The sequence below is a fragment of the Lepisma saccharinum genome, chromosome 17 (genome assembly GCF_977018435.1).
Source record: "Lepisma saccharinum chromosome 17, izLepSacc3.1, whole genome shotgun sequence".
Lineage (NCBI taxonomy): Eukaryota > Metazoa > Arthropoda > Insecta > Zygentoma > Lepismatidae > Lepisma > Lepisma saccharinum.
The window spans coordinates 54,739,718-54,755,790 of NC_139245.1; the positions used below are offsets into that span (position 1 = coordinate 54,739,718).

Here is a 16,073-nt window from a genome sequence, read left to right on the forward strand (position 1 = left end):
GTGCAATCTCTCGAATAGAAATTCAATTCTTTCGAATTTTAGAAAGTAGTGGAACCAGTTATTCTTTTAATTAAATGTTGGAATGTGTGGAACAGTCCTTAGTAGAAGTCAAGCTTAACAATGAACGTTATCCACTGAAGCACATTTCTTTCATTTGAAATCTGACAACATTGTCACATTCTATTATCTGCTACAGCAATATTCTTACAAGATGTTTCATGCAGGTTTTTAAAGGTCCACGAAAGCATAAATTCTAATAAGTTCTATTGGGTTACGCAACAGGACCGGAACCTTTTTCTCTCACAATTTAAATTCGGCCCAAGTTGCGTATTGTTTCATTGAAAAAAAGGGTCCTGGATTGTATTTAAATTGATCCGGAAAAAAGGTTCCTAGATCGAATTGAAGTACTTTACCGATAGAAGGTTGTTTACGGTTCAGAAACCATTTAAGCTTGCTAGTTTTCTCTCCTGGACCGGAATTAAATTTATTTGAAATTCCTAGACCTTTAACAACCCTGGTTTCATGTAATGTGATGCGTAAATTCAGTGATTTTGAACGATTTACACAAATAATTCCATCACAACCTTTGTGTTACGTGAATGTACAGTGATGGACAAAAGTAATCATACAGTGGAACTGAAAGGAAGAAAGAACGAATTGCAGCAGCTAGGAAAACAATAAGGAAGTCAAAACTGTTAATGCTTGACCATGTAAGCACCAAACGATATATTGACAACAAAAATAAATATCAGATGCTGCTTGTAGAAAAATAAAATACAATACTTTCTCAATACCCGCTTCTTTTCCTGGACAAAAGTATTCATACACCAACATAAAAGTTCACTTTGAAGACAAGAAAGAAACAAATACCATGTCGACAGAATTTAGTATGCATTTCTCTGTTATGGAGAACAGCTGTCAGTCTCTTTTGCATAGAATGAACAAGAGGCGTGGTTATTTCAGATGTAATATTGTGCCACTTGTGCAAAATGACCTCTTTCAGTCTATTCTTGCTTGTTATGTCATGTTTTCTGAGTCTGGTTTCCAAATGGCTCCAAAGATGTTCAATGGGGTTAAGGTCGGGGGACTGAGGTGGAGTTTTGAGTGTGTGGGGAGTATTATATAACAACCAAAGGCGGACAATCTCGGCTGTATTTTTAGGGTCGTTGTCCTGCCGGAAGTAAAAATCATTCCCAAGACCCAAATGATCGAGACTCTTCTGCAAATTGTTCTTCAGAATATTCAAATAGACAAATCTATCCATTAGTTCCCTCAATAAAGACGAGTTCTCCAACACCTAAGGCTGACATACAGCCCCAGACCATAACGCCACCACCTCCATGTTTAACTGTGACCAAGAGATTTCGAGGCTCAGGCTCAGTATTGGGCTTTCTCCACACCAATATTCTACCATCACTATGGATAATATTAAATTTACTCTCGTCCGTAAACAACACTTTATCCCAGAAGTCCAAACTTTTACTCGCATACTCCTTTGCAAATGTTAATCTGGCCTTCTTGTTCTTCTTACTGATGTATGGCTTCCTTCTAGGTGCCCTAGCTCTGTACCCTGCTCGGTTTAAAAGCCTTCTAATACTTCTTGAGGACACTTGTTTTCCCAGGTGTTCGTGAACATGTGCCGCCACTGCTGACGATGTTAATTTTGGATTTTTCTTGATCATTCTCAACAGTCCTTGTTTCTCTCTCGAAGTAAGTTTCTGAGGACGCCAAACTCTTTCCCTATTTATCAGCACTTTTGTGTCTTTATATCGTTTGATGACACTTTGCACAGTCGCACGACTACTCCCAAGTATGTCTGCGATTTTAGAATATGATTTCTTATTGTGGTATAATGATATCATAATTCTCCTCTCTTCGATCGTGATTTCCTTCCCTTTGCGGCCCATTTGACTTCCTGCAGCACGCCAACACCAAACCAACCACTTCCTTGCACAGGTGCAAGTGCAGTTAACAAATATCTGGCACTGAATGATGGAAACGGATGTTTCACGAACTTTTTTGGGGGTTTATAACCTGGCGTATGAATACTTATGACCATCCAGAAAGCAGCTTATCTAAGGATTACCCACATTTCTCATGACAATTTCAATTGTATGCACACAATTGCTTTGCGTTTCTATTCTTGCCATTCCAATGGAGCATATGTGCTACAGACGTGACTTGCCTTTACGGTCTTCTTTGTATAATAACATGTTTCATTCAGACAATGCCTTTGTATGAATACTTTTGTCCATCACTGTATACCGCTCACAATTCCAACTGGCGGCTGGGAAACAACGCATCAGCGATCAGTTGATTTCTCTTCCACTGGCATCCGGCATTTTCGAGGCACAAGGCACTGAAAGTTCTTGGCGGCACGAAACAGATGAGCGTCGGATACACAGCATGTTGCCAAACGTCCTGTAAAACGAGAGAGAGAGTTGATCAGCGCCGTCACTGGATAAAAGTTGTACAATAGTACACAAAGCACGCAAAATTAGTACACAAAACATCCAAACTATAAGATTTTTGGAAGCAATTAAGTAGCATTTATGCTAGCAAAAATGTTAAAGGAAATGCTTCCGTCTATAGCGGGCCTTAGTATTTCTTTAACTCCTTTGAAGAAACCAAAAATTGGCAGTGCAAAGTTTTTTTTATTATTATTATTTTCTCAGTTCACTGCACCTGCAACTCTCTTATCCGTTGGCCTTTGATGCTACACGTAAATATAGCTTATCCATTACCAAACGAATACTTATGTAAAAATTTGTAGTTATCTATCAAGGACAAAGCACACGTTGTAGATAAATACGCAAGGCAGAATGGATGATGGATTCCATCCACTAAATCACACGGTACAAATGATATGGGACAGAAGATAAGATAACTTCTAATATTGGAAGTATTTTTGCGACGAGATATACCACATACAGATGATTCAAAGTTTGGTAAGTTCAAAATAGGAATAAGAATGAGTCTTTAATGTAAGTATTAGTTCAAAATTTATCATTGCACATTTACTCGTGTCTACATATAACTTAATTTTAGACAATGAAGTTTGAAAGATTTGTGTAAAACGTATCAGGCTAGAATGAGGAGTTTATTCAGAACTTTCCATCTGAGAGGCAGATACATATTTAGTGGGTATAAGGGTAAATTTATAGCTAAATGATCATACATTTAATCTTTGTGAAAAAAAAATTATGTAGTGTTGGGCAAATTTTTGGAGGGTTGTTAAAGGTCCAGGAATTTTAAATATACTCAATTCCGGACCAGGAGAGAGAATCAGCAAGCGTAAATGGGTTCTGAACCGTAAAGAACCTTTCTATCTTTAAATCTATTTCATTTCAGTCCAGGAAGATTTTTTCCGAATGATTTTAAATATGGTCCAGGAACCTTTCTCCCGGATCAATTTAAATACGGTCCAGAAACCTTTCTTCAATTAAAATGGGACCGAATTTAAATTGTGTGAAAAAAAGGTTCCGGTCCTGCAACAGAACCCAATAGAGTCCATTAGAATTTATGGGTTCCTGTACCTTTAACAACTATGAATTTTTGTTGTTGTGTGTGTGTGTGCAGGGTGGTATTTGAAGGCAGATGAGAGCGGATTTCCCCATCTGGTTGCCAATATATGGCTGTTGGGCGGAAACACACACACACACACACAGATAAATAAAAATATATGATATCCCTCTACTTCTAGCAGCCAACTCAAATACACATTTCCCTCCAACATCCAATGATTTTTTTTTCAAATACCACACATCCATGTTTAAGGAAAATTCAGTTTTTTAGTATAACCACAGATAAGCGTATTATTGAACTCAGGTAGAAAACTATCTTCGCAACGATTTATGGTCCGCAAAAGTTCTGCTAGTTACCACTTAGAGGCGCCACTGGCACCTTTTGGCTTTCACCTTTAGCTCAAAACGCTGGAAAATTTCAATCCCAGCTATCTTATCTGTGGTATAACAATGATGGTGATTATGCTCTTCGAAAGCATGAAATGTACTTAACCTATTTCATGAACAAGTTATACACAGGCCCGTAGCCAGGATTTTATTTCGGGGGAAGGGGGCTCACCCCTTATCAGCGCAAGCGTCGCCAAAAATATTTGTAGAGGGGTGAGCCCACTGATAAAACTTGATTTGTACAAATAATAATGACAATAATAATTATTACCACGGTTATAATTGTCATTTTACAATAATAACTATTATAAGTTATTAAAAATAAATCAATTTTAATTCAAATTTATTGTTGTTGTTATTATTATTATTATATAAATGGAGAGACTTTACTACTCAATCCACCGTATGAGTGAATATCCAACACGAATGTTTCTTTTTTCTTACATTTGTCCAGTTAGTGTACTGAAATTCATATTTATTGTATTTTGTAATTAACTTTTATACATTCCGTTCCAAAAAGGCTTTAAAAGTCTATATTGTGTGACCTCTCATAAAGAAAACTACAAATTTTGGGAGTTGTGGATACATTTATTCTTTCGATTAAATGGCAGAATATAAATGTATACTCTGGTTCCTCTATTATACACTAAACTTTTTTCGATCTAATGTTTAATCCTAAAAAGGAAGTAAAGTTAATTTCCACTTTACACTTTACACTATTGTAGGATTTCGGGGAGGGGGCGCTTCAGCCCCCTTAGCCCTTCCCCTGGCTAGGTGCCTGGTTATATAGGAAATGTTTACGTATTTTCTAACATATGTGGTTATTATATTGTCGGGGGAGGGGAAAAATTTTACTTGACTAGAGCTCGGTAGTTGATGACAAGTAATCTTCTTTTATGAGCCTTGAAAACAATGCTTGTAGATTTCTGTCCGTTTCCTTTCAGTTAGAAACAAAAAAAATTACTTTTATTTTGCATTTTCCCGCCTTATTGGCTTTTAGGTCATTTTTCAGAATTTCTTACTGTTTTTATTGATTTTTCTTCATTTTTTAGGCTTCTCTCCTCCTCCCTTGTTGTTTCGTGAATTTCTAATGCATTTTCTAACATAACTTACACATTAAAATTTCCTGCTTAGGTTATTCATTGCAAATAATATTATTCACATGCTTTGAAACAATTAGAACAATTTTCTTCTGGGTATTTTTTATCCAACGCGCGTCCTGCAAGGAAACAACTTGCAAACAGAACAAATATGTTAATGAAAAGATGCTGGCAATGTGTGAAAGCAGTTGACCACCACTTTCAACAACTCTTATAACACAGGTCAGTACTCGCTATGCAATATAAATGCAATTGTGTGCATGATAAAGATTAAGTAAGCAGAAAGTCACGGGTCGAAAATGCAGGCATCCTCGCTATGCCGCGCCGTCTGCAGTCACGCGCTATCTCGGCCCAGAGCCAAAACAAACGCACTGTACAATAACCACGCCCTAGGCTTCCAGTTGGATTTCAGTACATTTCCTAGTTTACAGTTGAACACAGTGTATAATTTGTCTATTGTAAATATACATTTCCAGCAAGGATTAATTTTACATGTATGTAGGTATGCTGTCTATGTGATTCCTTTCTTTCCAGACGAAAATATGAATCCCTTAGTACGGAGACTTCGAGCTGAAGATAACACAAATTATGTAATAGAAGATGAAACGGATGACAAGCTTAGAACTGCAACTGTCTACAAAGTCGTAACTCCTTTTATGAACGTTAATCTCCCGCTGGATGCTCTTCAGCATTGGTCTTTGCTGTTTCTATTCAATGATTCTACATACATTGTAGTAGATGGTAAGTACAATATGCAGTGTGCGAATGAACGAGGGGGATGCCAGGGATTTCCCCCACAGAAAATGTTATCCCCGGCGAAAGAGAATTATTTTTATTCCTGCCAGGGATGTTTTTATCCCCCTCAAAGAAAATGGAATTGACAGCATATACGAGGATACCATTGTAACTATGCAACAAAAAAACAAACACTCCCATTCGTGTCCATTAAAGGTCGAGTCACATATATTTCCCGGCCAAATGTATACAGCCTTGTGGATTAAAGGACACCATTCTACAACTGACCAGTGGCGCCAATTAGGGAGGGGTAGCAATCACCCCCACACTTTTCGCCACTTTTGTACCCGCACTATGCTAAATCTTATCTACAAAGGAAAATATACTGTCTTTGCCCCCCCCCCCCAGTTTTGACACCTTGCGCCCCCGCTTTTGGAACCCAATCGCCGCCACTGCACGTGACCCATCTCATCGAGCCGAGACAATAGCAGGTTGTTGTCCTCTGAAGTATTCATGGCATAGTGCTGATATTTTTTAAGTAGGGACATTGAATTTTCGCGATGCGCGAAATCGCGAAATGTGAAAAAAAGATTCAATTTTGTACATTCTGCACGTAACTACACCCCCAATGATGAAATATGCATGAGTTTTATTCGCGAAGTAATGTGAAATGTGTGCTTTTCCATGAAATGAACGCTTTTTGGCGAAATAACCGTGAAATATAATCAAATTAAGTAGAAAACACGCAAAAACCGACAATTGAGGTTGTGCGCGCAAACTGTCGATTTGTAACGAAACGTTTGCCTAAAGTTTCCTAACACTTGCAGCTGAAGAACAATGGTGTCATTTGTTTATCATCATGTGATTTTCAACATGTGTTTGTGTATGTGCAGTAGTGATTATTTTATTTGTTGGACAGCAAGGATATCCTTTAAATACATACAATGAATAAATCACTTGAGATATGCAATTTGGAATTGAAGTAATTTTGTGTTGATGTTTTCTTTTTGGTTGGACAGCTAAGTACTTGTGTATGTGCACAGTATATAAAAATGAAGTAGTTTATCAATTTATAGCTCTTTTGTATGTTGTTTCCTCTCATAATGAAAAAGTGTGTGCCATTTTTTTTTCCACCGCTCGTATATACCTCTGATCTAACATTTTATTTACCGCTCTCCTCAGTTTTTATTTACCATAAATTTGTCTCCCTATTTATAAGTATAAAAGTGTTCACAAAAGACATGTACAGTCGTGGAAAGAAATATTTCCCCCATAAGACTTCTGGCATTTAGTCTCTATGGGGGAAGTACTTTCCTCCATGACTAAGTTTGAACTTAGCACTAGAAATTTTGTCAAGTTTTCGGTGTTACTAATTCGATTGCTCTTTTTGTGTGCGAGTTTGAGATTTAGAACCAATTTTCTAAGATACTTTTACCCTGTCCCATTTACATATAAAACCCGAAACGACATCTCAAAGACGCCACTGATTGGGCATCCGCCCCAAAGCAAGAAGCTTAATTCGCACATTGAGTAGCCTACATGTGTGCAAAGCTCACCATTTCATTAACACTAGCTTACCCGAGGGGGCTGTCAGGCCCACCACCTCCTTTTTGTCGAAATTTCAAATGTGAGAATTTTAATAAAAAATTCTAAACAAATTACATTCATCACTAAGCTGTTCTCAATATTTTTGTATTGCTTTTGTTCATAAAAACCTAAAAGTAATGAAATTAGGATGCACTTGGTGGGTCTATCAGGCACCATTTTTGAATGTGTGTTATTCGAGACACTCATGCCACTGAGAGTGCACAATGTGTTGGTAATCATGAGCTATGTAGCAATTTTACATAAGGTACCTGAACCCAATATGGCCTACCTAAGGTTTGCGATTGTTTCGAATGGTGTACGTACAAAGCCAGAAAGGTCAAACTAATCGCAAGATTCCAAAGAGGCAACATTTCTGTATGTTTACTGAGAATTGGAGTCGGTTCCAAATAATGGGTGCAGGGAATATCTTACTAAAAGTTACGCTTGGGCCATATTGGGTACATATGTACTATATATTGTCATATATTTTGTTCTATCAGTTGTTCTATAGTTACATTAGTTGAATTTATTTATACATATTGTGACGGTCCTGTGAATCCGCACAATATAATTGTATGTTTATTGAAATTATTAATTTCATATTATACAAATCACTTTATATTAACGTTTAAAAAAATGTATAATTATTACTTTGTACAACGTTAATTATGTTTTATGTTATTTATTGCACTATACGCAGTATAAACGAGATATTTGGAATTCTAACGTTGCTATAGCAACGAGAATCAATAGTTATTATGTAGTAGTGTGTCTGACAAAATTGGAAATATAGGTAATAGTGAACTGCATATTGCTCAGTTATTTCACTAATATACAGGGTGTATACAAACATGTGTCAGAAACTTTAGAGATTTCTTCGTGACATCAAAACATAACAAAAAGTTCATATGAACATGGGTCCGCAAATCCTTCGTTAGGGAGGTATGAAAGGAAATAATATTCATATCACAAAAATGAGACATTGACCAAACACATTTACATGTATGAAAGGATTTAATATTCATGGCACAAAAATGATACATTTACCAAACACATTGCCATTTACAAAAATTGCTCGAAGTGACCACCTCCTGCTTCCATGCATCGCCTGAGCCTGCGGTCCATACTTTGCCGTACGTTGCGGAAAACTCCTGGTGTGTTCCTTCTTTGGTCAAATCCATGTTGGATATGCTCCCTCAGAACATCGACATTGGGTACGGGAGTTGAATACACCAAGGATTTTAAATGTCCCAAAAGGGAAAAAAAATCCATTGGGTTTAAATCTGGCTATCTTGCAGGCCATGCAATGGATCCCCCGCCACCAATCGATCTGTTCGGAAACTGGTTATCGAGAAACTGGCGAACTATCCGTGTAAAATGCGGTGGAGCACCATCGTCCATAAACCACATTCGTTGGATGACGTCTAGAGGTATATCATCAAGTAAATGCAGCAACTCAAGTCTGAGAAACTGTAGATACGTTTGTCCAGTCAGAAGTTTCGGAAAGAAGTAGGAACCAATGAGATGATCATGAATGATTCCACCGCACATGTTGAGGCTGAGCCTCTGTTGATGTTTGTCTTGTCGCACTACATGAGGGTTTTCATAAGGCCAGATGTGATTGTTATGATAATTGAAGATCCCATCACGTGAAAAGCCACCTCATCAGTGAATAAGGTACATGCTAAGAACTGCAGAAATACGGCACACTGCCCAAACATGCGTTGACAGAAATTTATTCGTGGCTGAAAGTCTGCCTCATTTAATCCTTGCACCCGTTGAAGGTGATACGGGTACAGAAAATTTTCATGCAGAATGTTACAGATCGTCATGTGATTAACACCTTCCCTTCTCGCAATTGTCCTTGTACTGGTTGATGGAGTTTTATCCACAGTCCGAAGAAACCGTTCTTATATCGCGTGGTCTCCAACCATCTGTAACTCTCTTCTTAAATGTGCCTGTCTCTCGCAAGCGTTGGTGCAGTCGTACAAACGTTCGTGCACAAGGTAACTGCCTTCCAGGGTAACGTTCAGCATAACGTTGACGTGCTCCGCCCGCATTCCCATCTTCTAGGCCGTACATGTAGTGCATATCCGTCATTTCAGACACTGAATAGATAGTTGTGATGTGTTGTGATGAAATTTACTGTAAAACCGAACAAACGCCAATCAGACAAAAAACAAAAACAAATGCCATGCCGAACTGTACACAAGAAAGTGAGTACAAATGCACATTTGAGGTACATTACACAACCAGGAGTCACTACAGGGAATTCCTTTCATACCTCCCTAACGAAGGATTTGCGGACCCATGTTCATATGAACTTTTTGTTATGTTTTGATGTCACGAAGAAATCCCTAAAGTTTCTGACACATGTTTGTATACACCCTGTATAGACCCATAGAAGTTGTATCTTCACCTTCGCATTTTAGTTTCAAATATTTATGAACGAAATGTAATCGTGCAAATGACTGACTTGTGAACGTCACAGTACAATGCGATTGTGTTCATCATCAGAAACATCACACGCTGAAGAATCAGATGATTTAGGAGAGGTTAGGTTCCGTGCAGGAATACCAGGTTGACAGTTACTATTCACATGAGAACTGTAAACTTGTACTGGATTACTTGATTCAACATTAGTCGAGATATTAGATGTTAACTTAGTAATATTTTCCTCACATGCTTCCACGCGCTTAGTTATTTCGTCCTTGCTTACAACGGCTTCAAGTCTTTGAACTTGCCGAGACAACCCTGAAACATTGTTCTGCCATTCTGTAATCTGATCATTCAATCCAGCAAGTTTATCAGAATTCTCTGTACAAGTAGTGTTGACTTCCTCGATTTTCTCTGTTAGTCCTTGCACTTCTCTTTCCATTTCCTGATGTAATGAACGTGAGGCTAATTTGCAGGACTCGGCAACTTCAGCTAATTCCTTTCGTAACGATGTACTCAATTCGTGGAAGTCAAGCTTGAGTAGTTGCTGTGAAGTTTGAATTTTCTGTTGAGATTCCCTGATTTTTTGTAAACTCAAGCTGATGAGACTCTTGAGTTTGCCTTATTTTTGTAAACTCAAGCTGTTGAGACTCTTGAGTTTGCCTCATTTTTGGAAACTCAAGCTGTTGACACTCTTGAGTTTGTCTCATAGAATCTTGAGTTTGCCTCATTTTTGTAAACCCAAGCTGTTGAGACTCTTGAGTTTGCCTCATAGAATCTTGAGTTTCCCTAATTTTTGTAAACTCGAGCTTTTGAGTTTCCGTAATTTTTGTAAATTCCACCTGTTGTGACTCGCTGATTTTCTTTAACTCTGCAAGTAGATCAAACATTTGAAAAGGAACATTAATTTGCCCCATTGACATTTCTGCCAACACAGAATGACGAATGTCAATTTCTTGAACATTTTCTTGACTTCTTTTCCATTGGACGAAAGCTTCAATACTGAACGGATCATAAGATGGATCACAATCTTTACATAAATAATTTTCATTTAACTGGTATAACTCCCAATGCTTATCGGACAAACCCAAACATTGTAAATGATACCAATGGCCACAATTTTCACAAGCTACCAACCTTTCCTTATCGGGATCTTTGCAGTACTTCACCATATTCATGGCACCATTCTTATTTTGTGATTCATCAGGATCATCACCACAATTGATAGATCTAGCTGTAACACTTGTTTTGGATCTCAGATTATAAGGATTACTTGATGCGTACATTATAGAAATTTATGTACAAACTAGATTCACGAAATCAATGGGGTAAGTTAACACTTACGCAAAACACATCACTCAAGATCGTGCTGATAACGTTCCACAATACTAGACCATCAATTATACTGTGACGTTCACAAGTCAATCATTTGCACGATTACATTTCGTTCATAAATATTTGAAACTAAAATGCGAAGGTGAAGATACAACTTCTATGGGTCTATATATTAGTGAAATAACTGAGCAATATGCAGTTCACTATTACCTATATTTCCAATTTTGTCAGACACACTACTACATAATAACTATTGATTCTCGTTGCTATAGCAACGTTAGAATTCCAAATATCTCGTTTATACTGCGTATAGTGCAATAAATAACATAAAACATAATTAACGTTGTACAAAGTAATAATTATACATTTTTTTAAACGTTAATATAAAGTGATTTGTATAATATGAAATTAATAATTTCAAATAAACATACAATTATATTGTGCGGATTCACAGGACCGTCGCAATATGTTCATTGAACGTTACAAATTTTAGAAGTTCAGATATACAATTCTTTCTTTTAGATTGCTTTTTTAAAAAAAGGAAATTTTAATTTATAAATTGCTGCCATTAGTGAATTACATTCAGGTTAGTTACTTCTTTTCATTTGAGCGCTGATTAGCGTAACACATGAAAATGTCCAAACAACAATTCCGTAATTCTTACTAACACTACAAATTTCTCAATGTTCTATTTGTTACAGATCCGTAACACCCTGAATATTGGACCTATGACACAAGACACATTTTGGTACTAAGAACAAATATTAATGTGTGCATATACACATAAAATATCATTAATCACTAGGGAAAAAAATTAAGGTGCAAAATTATGGTCGGGAAAGGGGAAAAAAGGTTCTGAAAATGTTTTCAAAAAGGTGCAAAAAAAGGTGCTGATAAAATGCCTATATTTAGGGAGACAAATTTATGGTAAATAAAAACTGAGGAGAGCGGTAAATAAAATGTTAGATCAGCGGTATATACCAGCTGTAAAAAAAGAAAAAATAATAATTGGCACACACTTTTTCATTATGAGAGGAAACAACATACAAAAGAGCTATAAATTGATAAACTACTTCATTTTTATATACTGTACACATATACAAGTACTTAGCTGTCAAACCAAAAAGAAAAGATTCATTAACACAAAATCACTTCATTTCTAAATTGCATATCTCAAGTGATTTATTCGTTGTATGTATTTAAAATATATCCTTGCTGTCCAACAAATAAAATAATCACTACTGCACATACACAAACACATGTTGAAAATCACATGATGATAAACAAAATTCATTCATGACTGAACACAAATGACACCATTGTTTCCCTTGATGTGCGGGAACAGACTAATCTTATCGCTGCTACAGCTAGCAAGTTCAATAAAACTGGAAGTTGAGTAGACATTAGGGGGAAGAAAGGAATGCAGCTTGACAGGGAGCGAAGTTTTCGAACTGAGATTATGTGCATGGGAAATCCCAATTTGCAGCGCTTCCTGATGTGATCGAAGATAAAACGTTCTTCAGCTGCAAGTGGTAGGAAACTTTAGGCAAACGTTTCGTTACAAATCGACAGTTTGCGCGCAAAACCTCGATTGCCGGTTTCTGCGTGTTTTCGACTTAATTTGATGATATTTCACAGTTATTTCGCCAAAAAGCGTTCATTTGGTGGAATAGCACACATTTCGCATTACTTCGCGAAAAAAAGCCATGCATATTTCATCATTGGGGGTGTAGTTACGTTCAGAATGTTCAAAATTGCATCTTTTTTTCACATTTCGCGGTTTCGCGGATCGCGAAAATTCAATGTCCCTACCTATATTCAATGCTCTGCGCGCGGACCGCTTAGAGAACTGTGGTTTTCCGAATAGGTTTTGTTGAAGTTTGTGTTTTCTCTCGCTGGTTTTACTACGTTATCTTGGGAATTATTTGGGCTGCAATGATTATATTATACCATTTTATAGCTCTCGTTCTGCTCTACAAAATGATACTATAGAATTTTATGTAGCTGCTCAAGAAGAGTGAAAATAATTTATTTTTCTGTCCAATTTTTTAACAAAACATGAAAGAAAAGGGAGGAAAAGAGGGGCATGAAAGAGGGGGTAAAAGGGGGGATAAATGTGCTCATCTCACGAAAAGGTGCAAAGAGGTGCAACAAAGTACGTTCATTTTACTTGATTTCATGTCCTAAAATACATATCTCAAGCGATCTGTATGAGAACAACTATATATTTGGAAAGGTGCTACACCTTAAAGTCCGTTCCCTAGTAATCACCAACTAGTCTTTCACTAATAGTGGTTAATGCTTTGTTATTCCAGCAAATGAAAGTGGCGGAAAACTAACACCACGCTTTGCGCATCTCCATAGGGCAGAAGGAGAAGAAATGAGTTCACTATCCAGAACTAGAAGAATTGACCATTTAGAAATTTCAAAGTTGCAATTGCGGAAATTTGTTATAGCAAATAAGCTTAATTATACAAATTATGACCCAATTTGGAATAACTGTCAGGATTTCCTAAAAAGTCTGAAGTTGTGGTGTCAATGTAACCCAGTTAGGCGTCCGTCACCTTCGACAGTCGAACGGTTGCATACACCATGTACCAGCAGATGCAACCCTCCAAAGGAACTGTCAGCGTCTTTGACAGCAGCTGATATAGTAGCTGTAGGAATTGCTAGTACAATTGTTGTTGGTGGCATTTTACTCGTTAGATCATTGTTTAGTAAAGATGAAACAGAAGAAAAGTAACAAAAAATGCTTAAGGCCATGAATTAGGCGGGTGGAAGAAGTTCGCGCTGTTGCCACGTCGGAGCACAACCCCGTGTATTTGGAGGTTTGAGAGAATAAAAGATCTCGTTGTAGAGTTGGTCTTTGTAATCCATGTGATACAAAGTCACAGTTTTTGCTCCAAAGGTCAGGTATTACACAAAAGTGCCCCGGAGAGAGGTCGGTCTGACGCTCGATCTAGGCAACGCAGCTACGTTGACGTTGCCACACAGTGCGCGGGAACCATTGACTTTTGTTCCACTCTCGCTTTGCTTTTCCCATATGTGGCACCAGCGCAGTTCTGCCCAGCCGCCTATTAGCATGGCCTTGCGTTTACCAAAATATACTGTCTTCTGATAACCAATAATATTGCTTGCAGAATAACGAAGTATGAACTATAGGCGTGTGTACGGGATGCCTGGGCACGCCCCAATGTATCCTTATAAAAAAAAAAAAGTAGAATGTACTATAATAATAATGAATTTGGTTTGATGCCCATTCCTCTCTCTCTCCTTATAATCAGCAATCAACAGCAATCCAACAGTTCAGCGTCATTTATAATTGTATTATCTCTGTGTTTCCTTTATCTCTATAATCTAATAAATAAATTTTTCTCACAATTGTTCTTAAACGTAAAATGTATATTGCGTCATTCATATTTCTTGTTAATTTTCTTAGTTATGTTCTTGTTTATGTAATGGTGTCATCCCATAATGAACACTGTAATTGGGAATGCGCCTGTTGTGTTTCAATTAAGTAAATAAATAAATAACGATCTTTTTCACGCATAGAGGTCCTCAAAAATCGACCCACACTTTGTAATCAGCCCGAGTTGGCCAATGCTTCTTCGTGTTAAGTTGTGTTTTTATTTAACGATACATTTATTATGTATCACTTAATTATTAGTATGCCTTCGGTTATGTATTAATTTATTTTATCCTTAATAACTATATATGTAACCTTTTAAATATTATATTAATGCCTTTAGCAAATGTAAACTTTCCAATATGGCCGTCCTTATCATCGTTTAATACGAAAGTCCTTTTATGCAGATATTTCTATATCAGAGGTTCGAATCCTGACCTGGGCATGGATGTTTGTGAGTGTCTATTCATCAATTTCCTCATATCATCACTCATCCCCATCTTCGCAAATTAGCCAAAAGTGGCACAAAAAGCGAAGTAAAATTAAACAAATCAATCAATCAATCAATCAAACGATATTTCTATGTGTAAATGACGACAAGTTTTAGTTATATCTATGCAATGTCTTACAAATCGTTTCATTCGCCTTTAAATGTTGTAATGAATGGCAAAGGTAAAAAAAAGGTAAAGTGCTCCCCTGTGCTTAGCACCACGCTATGAAGGCGTATAGGGGGTGTGGGGGTAATGAATGGCATACGTTTTATTTCAATAAGTTTAAGGAAGCGAGAGTTATGCATTTGTAAGTTAAATTTATTATAGTCTATTTGTTCTTGGTTCCCTGTTTCTGGTAAACGCCATTATATATATCCATAGTATAGAAACCAAAAAGGTTAACATTTTTGTGGAGTAGGAAGATGACGCTTTGCATTTTTGCCGTCAGTTATCAAAATTCACTGTATGAAATTAATGTACATTACAATATGTTCAGTATTCAATTCTAGTAATAATTTTGTCTACTTTTGGGTGTAAAAATGTAGTAGTTCCTGGTATCACTGTGATAGTGCAGGAATTTAACGGATTCCAATCCCAGCACGGTAGACAGAGTTCTGTAAACTTATGGGGAGAAAGAAATGCATTCGCGGAAATAAAATTACTATAGCTCTCTCGCAGTCTTACGGCGAGCGCCATACATGCTAGTAAGGGGAGTGGAGAAGCGACCAATCCAGCACGATAAGAAACGCAGCAGCCTGCAGAACGAGGTGCGCGCAGCACATCCTCCCGCGACGTCGTAACTCTCGGCGCCACCGCTGTTGTCTGGTTGGTCTGCGGTGTATTCCCCGCTCCCCCTTCCCTTGCCAGCATGTAGGTCGCTCGCCTTAAGACTACACAAGAGCTATAGTAGGTTTACGCATCTCCCGGTATAGCCTGTCGGAACCGTGTAATGGCTTATTTTATTTGATTCTGTCTGTGTGGAAATATATATATGTAATAAATTATAGTTCAATGGTTATTCCGGCGCTTTTATTTAATCAGACATTTCTGTTGGACTACCGAACTCTCTTGT

General features: G+C 37.3%; 1 protein-coding gene across 1 annotated transcript; it reads left to right on the top strand.

The window, feature by feature from the left end:
- The first annotated feature begins 2,919 nt into the window (after positions 1 to 2,919).
- Positions 2,920 to 14,711, top strand: LOC146001307 (uncharacterized). Its single transcript, XM_083138615.1, has 3 exons — positions 2,920 to 2,948; positions 5,546 to 5,752; positions 13,420 to 14,711. The coding sequence occupies exons 2-3, from the start codon at positions 5,554 to 5,556 to the stop codon at positions 13,845 to 13,847; spliced, it is 627 nt and encodes a 208-aa protein (XP_082994741.1). The 5' UTR covers positions 2,920 to 2,948; positions 5,546 to 5,553; the 3' UTR covers positions 13,848 to 14,711.
- The last annotated feature ends 1,362 nt before the right edge of the window (positions 14,712 to 16,073 follow it).